General features: G+C 50.8%; 6 protein-coding genes across 6 annotated transcripts; 3 read left to right on the plus strand and 3 right to left on the minus strand.

Annotated features, from left to right (window-relative positions):
- Positions 1 to 29: 29 nt before the first annotated feature.
- SCP_1301090 (hypothetical protein) lies at positions 30 to 1,587 on the minus strand (the record flags this gene model as incomplete). Its single annotated transcript, XM_027763406.1, has 2 exons — positions 30 to 676; positions 726 to 1,587. The coding sequence occupies 2 exons, from the start codon at positions 1,585 to 1,587 to the stop codon at positions 30 to 32; spliced, it is 1,509 nt and encodes a 502-aa protein (XP_027619207.1).
- Positions 1,588 to 3,517: 1,930 nt separating this feature from the next.
- On the minus strand, positions 3,518 to 5,677 carry SCP_1301100 (Chitinase 1; the record flags this gene model as incomplete). Its single annotated transcript, XM_027763407.1, has 14 exons — positions 3,518 to 3,699; positions 3,750 to 3,799; positions 3,856 to 3,884; positions 3,943 to 4,178; positions 4,235 to 4,422; positions 4,483 to 4,543; positions 4,594 to 4,637; positions 4,689 to 4,742; positions 4,795 to 4,884; positions 4,941 to 5,185; positions 5,243 to 5,326; positions 5,382 to 5,460; positions 5,518 to 5,525; positions 5,579 to 5,677. The coding sequence occupies 14 exons, from the start codon at positions 5,675 to 5,677 to the stop codon at positions 3,518 to 3,520; spliced, it is 1,449 nt and encodes a 482-aa protein (XP_027619208.1).
- A 3,804-nt stretch (positions 5,678 to 9,481) lies between these two features.
- SCP_1301110 (Meiotically up-regulated gene 14 protein) lies at positions 9,482 to 10,623 on the plus strand (the record flags this gene model as incomplete). Its single annotated transcript, XM_027763408.1, has 7 exons — positions 9,482 to 9,617; positions 9,669 to 9,715; positions 9,770 to 9,808; positions 9,858 to 10,103; positions 10,154 to 10,240; positions 10,292 to 10,306; positions 10,363 to 10,623. The coding sequence occupies 7 exons, from the start codon at positions 9,482 to 9,484 to the stop codon at positions 10,621 to 10,623; spliced, it is 831 nt and encodes a 276-aa protein (XP_027619209.1).
- A 396-nt stretch (positions 10,624 to 11,019) lies between these two features.
- SCP_1301120 (Uncharacterized protein YIL156W-B) lies at positions 11,020 to 11,307 on the plus strand (the record flags this gene model as incomplete). Its single annotated transcript, XM_027763409.1, has 2 exons — positions 11,020 to 11,111; positions 11,175 to 11,307. 2 exons carry the CDS (start codon positions 11,020 to 11,022, stop codon positions 11,305 to 11,307), a joined length of 225 nt encoding a protein of 74 aa, XP_027619210.1.
- Positions 11,308 to 11,568: 261 nt separating this feature from the next.
- Positions 11,569 to 13,493, plus strand: SCP_1301130 (Membrane protein; the record flags this gene model as incomplete). Its single annotated transcript, XM_027763410.1, has 9 exons — positions 11,569 to 11,665; positions 11,721 to 11,782; positions 11,837 to 11,968; positions 12,017 to 12,120; positions 12,169 to 12,924; positions 12,981 to 13,080; positions 13,140 to 13,204; positions 13,263 to 13,418; positions 13,478 to 13,493. The coding sequence occupies 9 exons, from the start codon at positions 11,569 to 11,571 to the stop codon at positions 13,491 to 13,493; spliced, it is 1,488 nt and encodes a 495-aa protein (XP_027619211.1).
- Positions 13,494 to 13,767: 274 nt separating this feature from the next.
- On the minus strand, positions 13,768 to 15,098 carry SCP_1301140 (P-loop containing nucleoside triphosphate hydrolase protein; the record flags this gene model as incomplete). The annotated part of the gene is made up of 8 exons (XM_027763411.1): positions 13,768 to 13,827; positions 13,884 to 14,084; positions 14,136 to 14,206; positions 14,262 to 14,355; positions 14,406 to 14,498; positions 14,551 to 14,584; positions 14,639 to 14,679; positions 14,736 to 15,098. 8 exons carry the CDS (start codon positions 15,096 to 15,098, stop codon positions 13,768 to 13,770), a joined length of 957 nt encoding a protein of 318 aa, XP_027619212.1.
- Positions 15,099 to 15,171: the final 73 nt, after the last annotated feature.

A 15,171-nucleotide genomic window follows, 5' to 3' on the forward strand; every position in this document is an offset into this window, starting at 1 on the left:
ATACCGTAAGCAGACATTTCAATCAAATGTCACAAAATCTCCGAAACAGACTCCAGCAGAACCTTCGGCTTCAAGAGGAGGTTGCTAATCAGCGTGCCTTCCGTGCTTGCGCCATTCGATGTGGTGCTGCCATTTACACTGGGAATGCCATTGCCATTGGCGACCGGTTTCCGCTCGTGCGACATCACATGCGAGTCAACCTCGTTCCCATTGACGTTAGCGCTAGCCCACCCCACTCGTTGGACGCACAGCAGTCCGAATTCCACCGTGCACAGCACTTTGCAGCGCTCAGAACCGTGCCCCGCGTACACGTTGTCCATCGTTGGCCTGTCGAACCACCACTCGCCCTCCTTCCCGAGCCCGTTGCTCACTCCCTTACCGGTCACCCAGGTGACTTCGAAAACGCCACTCATGACGCCCTCCTTGACCGCGCCGGCTATTCGTTCCGCCCGCTCACCAATCCGCGCTAGCGCACCACCGAAACGCGTGCGTAAGGGGTCGCGGTGCACGCCACGCGAGTCTGTGCAGCCGGAGATTGCGAGAATGGCGAGCAGACCACGTAGATTTGTCTCATTTAGGGAGTGGAAAGATGAGGATGTGTCGGCTGATGGGGGGAGCGACGCACGCGCGTGCATATACGTGAGGGCGCGCCAACGAGATGTCGTCGGCTGCGGCTCTATCCACGTGCATGAGCAGTTGACTCTGCGAAGAATGACACTACTGACCTGCACGATGCATGCGACTGAACACACCAGCTAGGAACCGGTCCACTTCCTCAGGCAGCCCAAAGCAGAACGCGTCCAGCACCCGGCCTACGCAACACACCTCCCACGCCTGAATCGCGAACTGCACCAGCGTAGGGTCCCCCGCGTGGTCCCGCGTTTCAAGCAGGTTCGTCATAATTGGCCCAAGTGACTTCGTCACCAGCTCGTGGTCTGATAAGCGTGAGAGATTGACATGCCGGTCTAATGACGGTGCGAACTCCTCCGCCACGGAAGCCGCCAGCTGTACAATCTCCGCGTTCAAGTCATGTAGGGCCTGGAGCAGCTGAGCGCCCGACCACTCGTCGGTCTTGCTAAGGAACGACTTCATACTAGCGACTTCTTCATTGCGTTCCTGTAAGGTGCGGTGCATGACAGAGTACGAAGACATTAGCGAGTCATAAGAGGTGCGCAAGCTGACCAGGTCCGGATTTTGTGGATGATGTACCTGCTGCTGGATCAATTTCTCGGGAGAAGGAGGGATGGAGGAGGATAGTAGTGAAACTGTAGCGAGAGACTGTCGAGCGGACTGCAGGTCATGTTCGAGGGAGGAGATCCTCTGGTGAAGTGCGGCGTTGTCGCGCTCCAATGTCTGAATGCGCTGTGGATCCTTGTCGCGCTCGCGCTCCCGGTCGCGCTCGTATTCGCGATCGTGCTCCTGGGTCCAGTCCCGACGTTGACTCCGAGTTCTGGGCGGAGATGAAGCAGGAGATGAGAGATGAAGCACGGAATAACCGTCGTCGGACAACGCGTAGGGATCCTCCAGATCGTCAGATAATCGTACTGAGGGCAGAAACCAATCGAGGAAATTCCACAATGAGTTCATCAGAGTTTCAGCGGTATCTGCATTCGTCAGACGGTGGTGCAACGAGGCGCGCGCCAGCGAACTTGTGTCATAGACAGGCGAAGCGTGTCGAAAACTGGGTTCGTCTTCGTCTAAAGCTTGAAACTTAAAGGATAGCAGCAACAAGCTACCGCAAGAACTAGCGTCCGAAGATAATCAGAGCGATACGAGGAATGAGGGAGCGCACCCAAAGCTTGTTGCCTCACCGAAACGACGTTGTTGCAACGTGCTGCTGGGCGCTTACACTTGTTTCCTCCCACCCAACGGGGAACGCTCTCCAAGTCTCGCATCGGACCTACTTACTCGTGGTCCTTCGTTGATGTAACGGTTTTGAATTTCCTTTGGTTCAAGTGAACGTGGATAGATATCGATCCATCGATGCCTTACACCGAAGTTTTCGCAGGGTGAAGACTTAGTGCGAACTGCGAAGGTGAGTTTCAGAATATTTGCTCTGAAGAATGCTTCTGACCATTCACGACCTCACAGCGTAAATTGTGTGAGAGACTGGGGCAAGGTCAGTTTCTCGCCGTGAAGAGGACAGAATTGCTGTAGACGCTCGTGAAAGGTCAGTACCATCATACCCGAGCTTCACTCTTTCGCCGACATCGGTACGCAGGTCAGCTCTTCACACAAAATTGCACCATACGCTTCCATATTCAACTGCAACTCCATCAGAAGGTCTTTCCCCCACGGCGGAATTTGCTATCCCTCTCAGCTTCCAATACACGTCTTTCTTTTGCACATTTCCTCTCATCTTTTGCCACACTGCCTACTAACTGTTCCATGCGTCCGACTTGGCAGCTCGACCCATACTCCCCAAATTATCCAGCTCCATTGATTTTCCTGGTAACGGATGCCTGCTGGTAACCAGAACACGCCCTCGTCGAGACTGACCTCTACTTTTACCTTGCCGATCCCGGAACTGCGTATCCTTTGACATGAAGAGCGGCTGGTGCAGCCGAAGTGATATCCGCGATCGCGATGACAGAATTTAGCAGGTTGATCTCGAGGCCAGGTACTTTCGACCACCATGATTCAAACCCGGCCATCTCGTACGTCTTGCACTTTGAACTGCGAACGACTTTTCGTCTCGGGAAATTTTCTCGATAAAGCCAAATCTCGTCACTTTCTCTGGGAGCACGTTGTAGTCTCTGCGAGAAATAATTTTCCGACTCCCGTCCAGATGCGGCGATGTGGTCTACCCACTTCACCTAGTGCACACCAGAATATCCAGGTACTACGCTGCGGGACGGTATCTATGATCTGGCGAGAGAGGTAGGCCATTTAATCGTCTCATAAGCCTCTAACACGCCCCTATGTCTGTCTCAGTTTTCTCCAGCGGGGATGGATGCCTCGACCCACCGGTCATTATGGCAAGCCGTGATGTGGGATGTAAAGGAGAGGCGTAAGCCAAGCGTAGTTCTCGGCTCAGGTGCACAAGAACGCTGTAATAGTCCGTGCATGCGCACGCCACCTGACCGCGTGTTGCAGATCGCGCTCTCATCCCAGATTAAGCCTCTACATCCTCATGTTTCTTCGCTTGTTACCTGCGCACTGCAGCCCTTCCGGTGTGTATGGGTAGTCAATCAATCTGGTTCTGCATTCCATGGCCCTGTCTCCAGGACATTTAGCTTGTTGTGAACTTTGAAATCTGCAGAATGAGTGCTGATTGGTGAGGCCTTGAGGCTTTGACAGGGAGATTCGCACAGTTCGTTCAGCACTTGAGACGTTGTAGACACTCGTCTCGGCGTTCAACTTTCAGACGCTACAGATACAAAACACTTGTGCATAACAACAGAAAAATGCAAATAAAGATGCACATAACAGACGTGAATGGTCGTGAATGCGAGTATCAAACTCGATAACAGAATAATCAGCCACAAAACAAGGGGTATCATAATGCTGCAGTTCCCTAGAATCTGAAGAACCTCGACCACACCTGAACGGGTGTGGGGACACTGAAGCGGGCGACAGTGGCCTTGGCCTGGGCGGTCAAAGGCGCCTCCTTGCTCTGGTACTGCACCTTGACGTATTCGCCTGCCTGTAAGTTGGTGGCAGCGCACACGCCATCATTCGTCCAATCACCAGCAGCGCCTGAATAAACTCGTGAACATAACGCATTTTCCTTGGACTAGATGGCGCACCTCCAGGAATGTCGGCGTAGCTCCACCACTTCGCAGTCCATAAATCGCCACTGAAAACGGGATAGATCAATTCATGGAGTGCAGGGAGACCGAGTAAAGCGCTCACCCGTAGACAACTTGGTCGCCACCCACATACTAGAAAATCACGACGTCATAAGTCTACGAATAGTACAACGGACCGTATGTTACTCACGGCGACATTGGAGACCCACGTATTCACGCCTGTACAATCGACTGTTCCGCCAGAAGCTGTGGTGGTGCTGGCTGGTGGTGTGGTGGTAGTGGGTGACGTAGTCGGCGCTGGCGTAGTAGTCGGCGACGTTGTCGGTGCTGAAGTCGGAGATGTCGTGGGCGTTGAGGTCGGGGTGGTGGTCGCACCACCACTTTCTGTGATCGAGCTCTTTACCTGAGCGTCGTACCGATCGTTCCCTAGGTGCATGAAATAGCTGAGTTTCACTCAGCCAGAGTGGCCTCGTAGAACTCACCATAAGCCTGGGAAGCATCCCACAACATGACACCACCGAAGGAGGAGTACTGTTCACGCGTCTGGATCGCGATTTCTCCGAGGGTGGCGGCGTCTACGTAACCACTACCAGCTGCAGCAGACGCTGCAGGAGCTCCAATGTAGACCTTCACACTCGGATTCGGCGACGTGGTCTTCGCCCAGTTATCCCTATATGTTTTCGTGCATGACGTTATACTCATTCAGCCCAATGTTTGAGTAAGAACTCACCAAGTAGAGAAATCCCAATCGTTGGTATCGTTATACTCGGTCAACTCGCAGTAGTTGTTGTCTAGAGTATTGTCATTGTACAGATCAAGATATAACATTAGAAGGACGTACAAAATTGGACGTAGATAGCATCAAATGGCTCGGCGTCGATGATACTGTGCAAAAGCTCAGCGCGTTGGTCGCGACCAAATATGAAAAAGACTAACCTTCCCACATATGCGTCGGGGAAGGGGCACTGTGGGGCAGCCGTGATGTAGTATCTGAATATTTATGGCATCACTAAATGCTGAATAATGGGAGAAGATGTCTTACTGCTTGCTTCCCCCGTTCATGTAACCGCGAAGGGTGGATACGAAGTTGGTGAAATACGACGTGGAACCACCTTCAATGTCCAAGTCAATCCTGCACAACCGTTTGTCATTGAGCCCAGCGTGTCAAACCGAGAATGCATCACGAACCCATCCAAAACCGCGGCTCCGAAAGGTCGAACGTCGCTAGACCCTCCCAAGAAGACATTCCAGATAGTTTGTGCGAATTCTTCTGCCTGACTCTCGTTGCTGAAGCCTATTGCACCGGTTGCGCCGCCAAGACTGATCGTCACGATCTTGCCTGCTGATTGACAAGCCTCAATGTCCGAAGCGAGGAAACTACAATCCGGCATCTGCGTCCCATTGAACACTGGATCGTCAGCGGTGCTACAGGTCTATGATTTCGAAGAGGCCGTGAGGTAAAGCGTCACTGAATTATAACAGTGACTAACGTTGGCCAAATCAATTGACGGATAACCACCCTCGCCAAAGAAGACATTAAGGAACGCTATGGGGATCGCGTCGATCACATCGTCCTGTAATTTACCTTCTCAATGTATTGTCCTGCGACAGCATAGATCGTAAACCCACCTGGCAATAGTAGTTGATCGCCTGTTGGTAGTACGCAGTGTTACTGCTAGTCGCCCCGTAAGAATCCTGTCCCCAGTAGCTGTCCCGCTTGTGATGAGCGCTTCAACGCCGAGAACACATCCGCAGAAAAACTCACACCGCGAGCTGTTCCAGATATATTAGACATGCGCGACACACGGGACGACTGGAATACATACGTTGTCTTGTCTGGTGTTGTCGAAGCCATAGGCAAGTAACGCTCCATTGCTCAAGAGCGACAGGCCACGGGAAGCGACAGTAAACCAGTTCCGAGCCATGCTGTATGATGCTGGAGAGGAGGCCTGAGGGTGGTCAAGTAATCTGGAATGTCTCCATGCGCCTTTTATCCCTGCGTCGTGGTAGCGCAGGAGGGGATGTTACTTTGCTATGAGCACCCCGAATCCAGCGATGCTCCCGTGGACAAGATTGGGCATGTGGGGCACACATGGCACATCCCTTTGTGCCGAAAGAAAAAAGGAAATGCTAACAGGTTTGATAAGACGCGAATGGGATGGAAAGCTCCTGGAAGAACAGAAAGACCACAGACCAAAGCGCCGTAGGTGCAAGTTTTTGGTTTTTGGCACCGTTCCACTTAGACATCCGATGAAATTTTTGGATTGGCCGCAGAGAGGATGGGCGGCGCATTCCGCAGAATTCTGTCGCATCGACCACAATTTGCTATGAGATTGAGAGACGTGTCAATCACCTGAAGCGCAAGACATGGTATTCACAACGTTAGCATACACTGATCACAACTCATCGGAAATTATACACACGTTCCGTATCTATGAGCGAACAACGGAGGCCGAGGTCGTGGACATGGTAAGGGACAATCATAGAACACCACGAGCATGCACGGAAGTAGACGACCTCAAGAGGTCAATTCTGTACCCGACACCATATGGTCATCTTTGCTTCTTCGGGGTTTTGCCGTTCTTGAGAAGCAGAAATCGCAGAGATAGTACATATACGTGTGGATTCTTCAAGCCTGCTATGATAAGGCCATCGAACACAGGAACTCAGCCAGAACGCTATTGCAATTCGCCCGCAATATAGTCGTGTGCACCAAAGTTTGAGATAACAAGAATATATCATGTCACGGTCGCCTGAGTGTTGGATGGTGACAATGCGATGAAGCGCGAGCGCCATTTTAAAGTTTAAATTCCAGGCCGTGCACTGGCAGTGTGTACTATACACGAGGCATGGGAGGCAACATTTTCGAGGAGCATGTGTATCAGCCCAACTGCATCAAACAGATGCTGGTGTTCATCTCCGTGGTTAGAAGTCGAAGGTAATAAAGTGCTGTGTGATGTCCGTCTGCAGCTCGTAAGTGCAGAGTGGATCTGGTACCGGTGTCACGGTCGCTGTGCGGCATCATGATGGATTACACGCTTCCACCGTGACTGCGCTTGATTAAATCCTCACAGTTAGTACGACCATCAATTGCAGTACCACGATATTCTTCTCCCAGCACCTGCACTGAGACTGCGGATACCCCCGGGCCATCATTTCTTCAAGCTCGAGCCACCGTTATACAACAACACCACGAGTGAGCATTGTCAGAATTCGAAATATCTACGGATACCAGTGACTGAGTGAACTAAGCACGATATCATCCCACAGTCCACGCCTCAAACGTGCAGATAGATGGTCTCGTATCCGCACCAGTTCGGAGAGAAGCATGTTGATCATCCGCGTCCACGGAGTCACTTTTGAGAAATTCCACAGGAAGAGGATTGAACACACGACCAAGCGCGTCGTATAATAGCCCTGGTAACCGTATAAGCGCACTTCTGCATACTGAGTATCTCCCTCCAAGTCCGCAGGAGGAAACTTGGAGACTGTATTAGCAACGTTACAGAGCATATCAATAAGAGAGGACGGTAACCTCTGCCGCCCCTTGGGTGAGGAGCACCACAATGCCTCCTTAGCATGATATGTTCAGCTCACAACGAAGGTCATCATAAATTACTTACGCGACTTCTTGTCTAGGTTTCGAGATACTTGATCTGCAGATTAGCTTCTAAAAGCACCTCCCGACCAGAGGCTTCGACAGCCAGAAGGCGTGAATATTTTCCTTGGCATAGGTCACTGCACTTTAGAAGTCATGTCTGGAAAATGAACAAGGCTTGGCTACGAAATTGATCGGCAATTGGGACACCACGGTCATAAAAGGATTTGACTTACCCTGCAAGTAGAGCGCACAGTCCCATTGCCACTCTTGTCAAGTAACAGCACACAAGGTAAAGAAGTATCTAAGGGCCGAGATGATCGATCCTGTTCGTGGTGGAGCCGCTAACGAAAGAAAAGATAATAATCATGATTTTTGACAACCAACAGGAATGACTGAAATCGACTCAACGAAGTAGAAGGTAAACCAGCTTGGTGTCCGCGTCAAGTCCGATTTCGTTCACCGGCCACAAAGAAAAAGACATATGATTTCTGCGCATAATTCAGTAATCGTTCTGGGCTGTTCAGTCTGGTACAGCTGCTGGTGCATGATGCAACACTTAGGCGCGTATTGTGGACAAAGACACCGCGATGGATGCCACAAAGGGCTGGTGTCGTTCGTGATCATCTCTATCCCGGAGCTTATCTGACTTCCATGCATAACACTATCCACAGCTATTGTTGAGAGACAGCTTCTGACCCTGATCCTGACGGCCTGCGGATTCGGGGTACGGACAAAATTCGGGACTCGGGTTCATTGTCTGCTCATGTGTCAGATCTCAAGAAGACAATGTCGTAAGAGAACCATACACCGAAATAAGACCCAGTGCCTGTGATTTTCTTCTTCCCCCCTTTTCAACCCATTGGACTGAGGAGATCACCCGGACCTCCATAATTATGCATCCATGTCCTTGCGATACGAAGTGAAAGATCTAACTACTCAGTCACAATATCCTCCCTTGCTGAGCATTTGCACGATCAGAGGCTGTAAACTATCTGCTCATTGAGCAATTATGAGAACGGTATGAGCACTTCCCTGTCACTGTTGCACTGCTAGCAGCTAGCAGCGGCTCGGTACAATGATCCAGATCACTCAAAACTACTGGCAGTTGAGCTGCACTAACGTTGCAAGTCGGTCATGACATGCACAAATATTACTGCTGCTTGCACTATGCGGCCTATGATCTTTACGAAGGAGACATGGGAGTTGGTTTTCCATTTTTAGTAACCAGCGCCGTCGGTGCCATGGGTCGCGCGATCACGTGACACTGCCAGTTCCGGCGGAATTGCTCCGTATAGTACATTGTGAAAGTGTGACAATCCAGTATTTGTGCCGTCGTGAGTGTTGCGTCTCAGGCGAGTTTCCGATTCACGTCAAGTCTGAATTCATGGATGCCGAAAATCCAGCTATTCAAGTGAGTCTCAATTGATTTCTCAACGCAATTGCAAAGCTCGTTGACCAATTTGATGCGCCCACGAAGTGTTACAGAAGAGCGTATTCGCGGAAATTCTGCACTTATTCCTCCGGCCTGCCTTCATACGCGCCACATATCCGTGTTATCCCGGACGGTTTCAGGACCTTGCTGCGGTACTAGTATAGTAAGTAGTACTACCAGGACCAATGGATTTGAATAGTATGAGTAAGTCCGTACGTTCACCCCTTTCTCAAGCTCGGTACTGGTCCGGATAGATTCGCCTGTTCGTTTCAGATATCCTGCTAGAAGCAACATGCTGGCAGCAGTAGGGTCACACGACTATGACATATCCAGCTGTCTCGCCTTGGGTATTTTGCATGCTAGGACCTCCCCGACACTCCAGATTCGTCGTGGTGGCTCAGAATGACACTGTTCCACGCACTGTATACCTGGTAAGCCAGCAGAAGCTATAACACCGTGTACTGATTCTGACGGCCAGATGATGCGGCGCAGGGTCCGTTTGCGCCTTCTCAATATGCCAACGGTAACTATACATTGATATCCGATCTGAGAACGCACCGTTATGCGTGCCAATAGGAGAAAACAAGGCTGCAATCACATGTTGAATCCAGCTGATGCCAAGGGTTCTCGAACATCAGCCTGACGGCTATATATACTGAAGTCAGGCAGTCTCCTACGAGCCATTTGTCCTTCGCCATGTCCAAACGCTCAGACAGAACCCTGAACCCCGCTATTGGGGCGTCAACAGAATTCGTTCCCCCCAGCTTCGAGTCGAAGCTCCAAGAGAGAGAGTTCCTGAAATATCGTCTTGCGCAGGCTTTTCGAATTTTTGGTGAGCAGTCCCCACTACGTTCTCGATCGTCATTACCAATCACTACTGTAGGTCATGAAGGATATAACGAAGGCGTTGCAGGCCACATCACCCTTAGGGTAGGCTATTTTCTGTTTCCAACCTGTGCAAGCGCTATATTCTCTTTGTGGCAGGATCCCGTTCGGCCCGATTGTTTTTGGGTTAATCCCTTCGTGCGTGACATTAGAGCTCTCTTCTTTCATGTGAGCTTACATGCATCAGGGGTTGCACTTTTCTCTCATTCAGCCTTCCGATCTTCTTCTTGTCGATCACGACGGGAAATTTCAAGATGAATCCGGTCCGTTGCGGCTGCTGAACAGAGCAGCCTACATGATCCACTCGGCTGTCCATGCCGCTCGACCGGACGTCATCTGCGCTGCCCATACCCATTCTATCTATGGCCGGGCTTTCTCAACTCTAGGGAAGGAGCTCGATATCATCACTCAAGATAGCTGCGCATTCTACAATGTAACACGTGCTGATCTTACATTTTGTGCAACCGGCTGATGTGTTCACAGGACCATGTCCTCTATGATCGATTTGGTGGGGTTGTATTAGAAGAAGAGGAAGGAAAACGCATTGCAGAGTGTCTCGAGTCAAAGAAAGTGAGCTACGTTTGGCCTTATAGCAGCAGTAATTGCTGACGTACGGGCTAGGCAGCTATATTGCAGGTTCGTCAGATGGAGCCTGCACAGGTGGGCTTTGCTGACTCTTAATCTGAGCGTAGAACCATGGTCTGTTGGTGGCTTCGCCCACGATTGAAGCTACAGTCCACTTCTACATAGCCCTTGAAAAATCGTGCCAAGTCCAGCTGCTCGCTGATGCCGCAGCGAAAGCCACAGGAACAGTGAAAATACCGCTCGATGAGGCTGCCTACACTGCGCAGATCGTTGGCTCACCTAGGACAGGTTGGTTCAGCGGTTTGCCCCACTTCAAAGCATTGGAAGCCCGTGAGGGTGTGTCGTTTGAGGCCGGAAAATCTGCCTAGCTTCACGAGAGTGAAGGTTGCCGTGTTGCTGTAATAGCGTGATTGCTACGAGTCTACGAATCATTGATAGCACCCAATTGTACTTTTATCTGCGTTGCCGTGTAATATAAGAAACGTTAGCCAGTCTGCGCACAGAGCTCTTCATTCAATTGTCGAAGATCGCGCAAGGCATGTTCTACCTCAGTAATAGATCACGTGCGCGTGACATGCCGTTCGCATTCGCAGTGGCACTCCGGTCGCGCTGCACATACTTAGCTGAGGAGGTCTCACCTTTAGCCACCGTGCCCACTCTCTGATCTTTTTGCATAACTTCGTTTATCATCATCTAAACCCACTTGATTGTCACGCTTCAACCCACGTCCTCCCACTCCTTGTTCAATACATCTCCAGATCGGGATGGGCGGCCTCGGGAAATTATTCCATCTTGCGGTGGATGCTGTGTTAGTGTCCACTGTTGTTGCTGGTGTCAGAAGATCAAGTGGTTTCACGTGAGTTATGCTGTTTGCTGGAGTCAGGTTCTTGTGCTGATGTTATATATACGTGTTATGCAGGCCCGAGACTGCTGTTATCACCGAACCTACGTTGCGTTCAGTGGCGGAACGTTACCTGGGCATTGGAGAGACAGTATTTGACATGATACAAGGATCCGCGGTTACTAGCAAATACTTCAAGCGCGATAGATGATGCTGGGCGGGCGAGTAGGATACTTATTGGCTACGGCTTATCGCGTCGTTGGCAGAGAGTTGTAATCTAATTACTGTGTTTTATACTGTAAGGATATTCTTTCACCCTTAAAGCTGCTGTTACCATATGCTGCAAGGAAGAGTGGTACCGAGCTATGAACATGGAGCGTCGAAGTGAAGGTGGCGAGGCATTACGTAATCGCCTGCGTTGAGGTCTGCGCAGACTTACATAGACCGTTGAACGTAAAGTCCATCTTCCACCATGGGTGTCTTCTTCTCCGTACCACTTGCAGGTGTCTTTGGGACTGTCGCATCATCATGCCTAGCTGGACTAGCCTTCTGCTTCACTTCTACAGCGGGTGAGTACCTGACTCACTACTAGGTACGATTGTGGATCTCACTGTGGTTTCTCAGCGTCGATGTTCTGCAAGTCATGTAATTGCAATTCTTCAATTGCCACGCGTGTCGGGTTTGCTGTGAGTTTTACTCTGTGTGCTGTTGTGTATGAGTGCGCTGAGCGTAAACTGCAGATTATTTTCTGTCTGAACTCCATGTTGGCGTGGTTAATGAAGACTCGCTGGGCAATCGACTTGATTCAGAAGTGGAGTCACGGCTACCTGGAGATGGAATGTGCTGAAGGCAGATGTTACGGTGTTCTTGCAGTAAGTGTGCCTCTCTAAGCATGCGATCGTGTCTTCATTGGCCGCTAGGTCCATCGGATCTGTTTTGCATTGGCTCTGTTCCACGCAATCCTCGGTGCTGGTCTGATTGGCGTCAAAGACACGAAGGACAAACGTGCTTCCATACAGAATGGGTAGGCATGAAGCTGGTTGAATGTCACGATGTTACTGACCGCAAGTAGTTGGTGGGGACCGAAGGTCCTTCTCTGGCTAGTTCTCCTCGTTGCATCGTTCTTCATTCCGAACGGCTTCTTTATGTTCTGGGGCAACTATGTTGCATTGATCGGTGCCACTATATTTATCCTACTCGGACTGGTCCTTCTAGTCGACTTCGCACACTCGTGGTCCGAAACTTGTCTAGAGAATTGGGAAGCGTCCAACTCTAATCTCTGGCAATGGATTCTCATCGGATCCACAGCGAGTATGTATGCCGCTGCCATTACGCTAACGGGCATACTCTATGCGTTCTTCGCGCAATCGGGCTGCACCCTCAACCGGTTCTTCATCTCTTTCAATCTCGCGCTATGCGTTGTCATCACCGTCATGTGCATACACCCGACCGTGCAGGAGTACAACCCCCGCTCCGGACTTGCTCAGTCGAGCATGGTTGCGGTGTACTGCACATACCTCATCATGTCTGCTGTCGGCAACCATGAGCACGAGGCCTGCAATCCTCTGCGCCGCAACGGACCTGGCACGGTGGAAGGCGCCCGAACCACGACTGTCGTGCTTGGTGCGGTCTTCACCTTCCTGGCTGTAGCATACTCTACCACCCGTGCCGCGACGCAGAGTCGAGCGTTAGTAGGCAAGAACAAGAAAGGCGCGCTGCAGCTGCCGAGCGACGATGATGGCCATGCAGAGCTCGGGGTGGTGAGCAGCCAGCCGAGTCGCACCGAGTCGCCTCGGTATCAGGCATTATTGGCTGCAGTGGAAGCTGGGTGAGTAGAATCTCAGAAAAAATATTTCGAGAAATGTGCTTATTATCAACTTTCAGAGCAATTCCTGCATCTGCATTGGATGAAGATGAGGATGAGGACGATGACGAGGTGAATCCTGAGACGCGTGACGACGAACGGACAGGCACACGATACAATGTCCGTACCTCAGTTCCGTTAACTCTCAGATCATCATTACTCATCGTATCCGATCGCAGTACTCATGGTTCCATGTTATCTTTGCCATTGGTGCGATGTACGTGGCAATGCTCCTGACTGATTGGTGCGTGGTCTACCACCCCTTACTGTGGAATGTTCTAACAGCTGATGTTTCACCGCAGGAACGTCGTGAAAGCGTCCACAGGGCAAGATGATCCAGACCAGGATGTCTATATTGGCCGCTCGGAGGTGGCTATGTGGATGCGGGTTGTCTCGAGCTGGGTCTGCATGCTGTTGTACATGTGGAGCCTGCTCGCACCCGTCCTGATGCCTGATAGGTACGTCGTCTTTTGATCTTCTGTTCGCGTCGCGATGCTGAATGCAGTAATCACATCAGGTTCGGCGACCTTTGATTATTCCTGTACGCAGGGAATTTGAGTGTATTTCTGTGTAATATATGTCTTTCCTAGATTATTGTCTTGCAAAGTTGCAATCGGGTGGACATCGTTTGGACATTTCGAATTGCTTGGGACTGCCAGGGGGTATTGCTTGTGTAAGACAAAGCAGTAGCATGTGGATTCGATATTTAAGTGGAGGCTGGGTTGAACAGCTGACGGCGAGAGCGTTTAGTGCATGCGGTACACGTCTGCATGGCAGAGGGGCATTATGCAAGTCGATTTCTCTCCCTCACTCATCGCTCAACAAGACGCCACGGCGAATTTTGAACGAGCACCATGTTTTCGAACGCTGGAGACGGATGCAGTATTATGAGAAGGCAGTCCCTCAAACTAAGGCGAGCCCACCTTTGTCCTTGACCTGAAAACTTCTGCAACATGTGTGGTACATTCTTGCTCCGGATCATCGCCTTCTGATTCGCACTTGGCCAGCCAGAGAGTAGTCTCAGTGAGAAATGTGAAGGAAGGTCCCAAAGCCGGTTTTCGAGTTGTGGATAAGAATGCCGAGTCCGGATTCCAGGGAGATGACCCGGAAGATGTGTTAATCACCTGGAAACTGAAGTCAGTCCGCTACATTGTGGCTCGAATGCGGAGGCTTACGAGGATGGTAAGCGAGAACGCGTCCGCAAGGGCGCGCAGTTGCCGCATGAAGGTGGTCATAATGGCATGACCTTGCCCAATGCAGACGAGTGAGCCTCTCTGTTGAACAAACACAACATATCCCACCTTGGGAAGAGGTCGCACTCAACAAGGGGCTGAGAAGTGACGATATGGAGTCAATGACTACGCAGCGCATGACAGGGGAAGCATCACGGTCTGACTGTAAACCAACGTCTGTGAATGCGGCCAGACCTACAAGACGGAACGCACAAGAGACGATCGCAGAGTTTCCAAGACGTCCTCTGCTGCTTCGATGTCAAAGGTGAGTGCGACCTGCAGTCTATCCAGAACTGTGGAGACAGCCTAGAAGCATCACAGATCAGGTAGCTGAAGAGATGAAAATCGGCTGCAAGACATTTCCGGCACAGTGCTCTAGTAGGATGGGAACACTGTCAACAAGAAGTTCTCCTGTCGTATCGATCCACAATGCAGCAGAGTCATACACGTTTGAGAGATGCCTTAGCACCACTTGAAGAGCTAACGCCTTGGCGAAGCACCTTCGTCAAAGCATATCACCAATACAGTTTAAATGACTCTTACCGTCTTTCCGGCTGCCTTGTCTCCAGCAATTTCAATGATTCGAGATCCACCGAATCCGCCAACGAGTTCATCCAAAGATAAGACACCGCTGGACATACCGTCTCCGTGAAAGTGAGCTTCGAACCTTTTCTCTTCCAGGGTAAGAAGTGCATCTCCACGGATCGCAGGAGCTGATATTCGGGCAGCAACATGCGAGACTAACTCGGAGAACTCATGGGGACTAACAGATCCGGGAGGCAATATCTTGAAAATTTGGAGTGCACTGCCAGAAAAAAGAAGATCCATGTCCGTCTTGATCCCCACATTTTCCAAAGCGTCAACTAGATCCTGGGGCAGAGGGGGTACGAGTGTCTGGAGACGCATGATGACTCTCAGACTCAGTAATCGAAGCAAATGAAGATTGAACGCGTAAGCACTTTCACGTGACCGTTCCAAC

Source organism: Sparassis crispa, assembly GCF_003851025.1.
Source record: "Sparassis crispa DNA, contig_000012F, whole genome shotgun sequence".
Taxonomy (NCBI): domain Eukaryota; kingdom Fungi; phylum Basidiomycota; class Agaricomycetes; order Polyporales; family Sparassidaceae; genus Sparassis; species Sparassis crispa.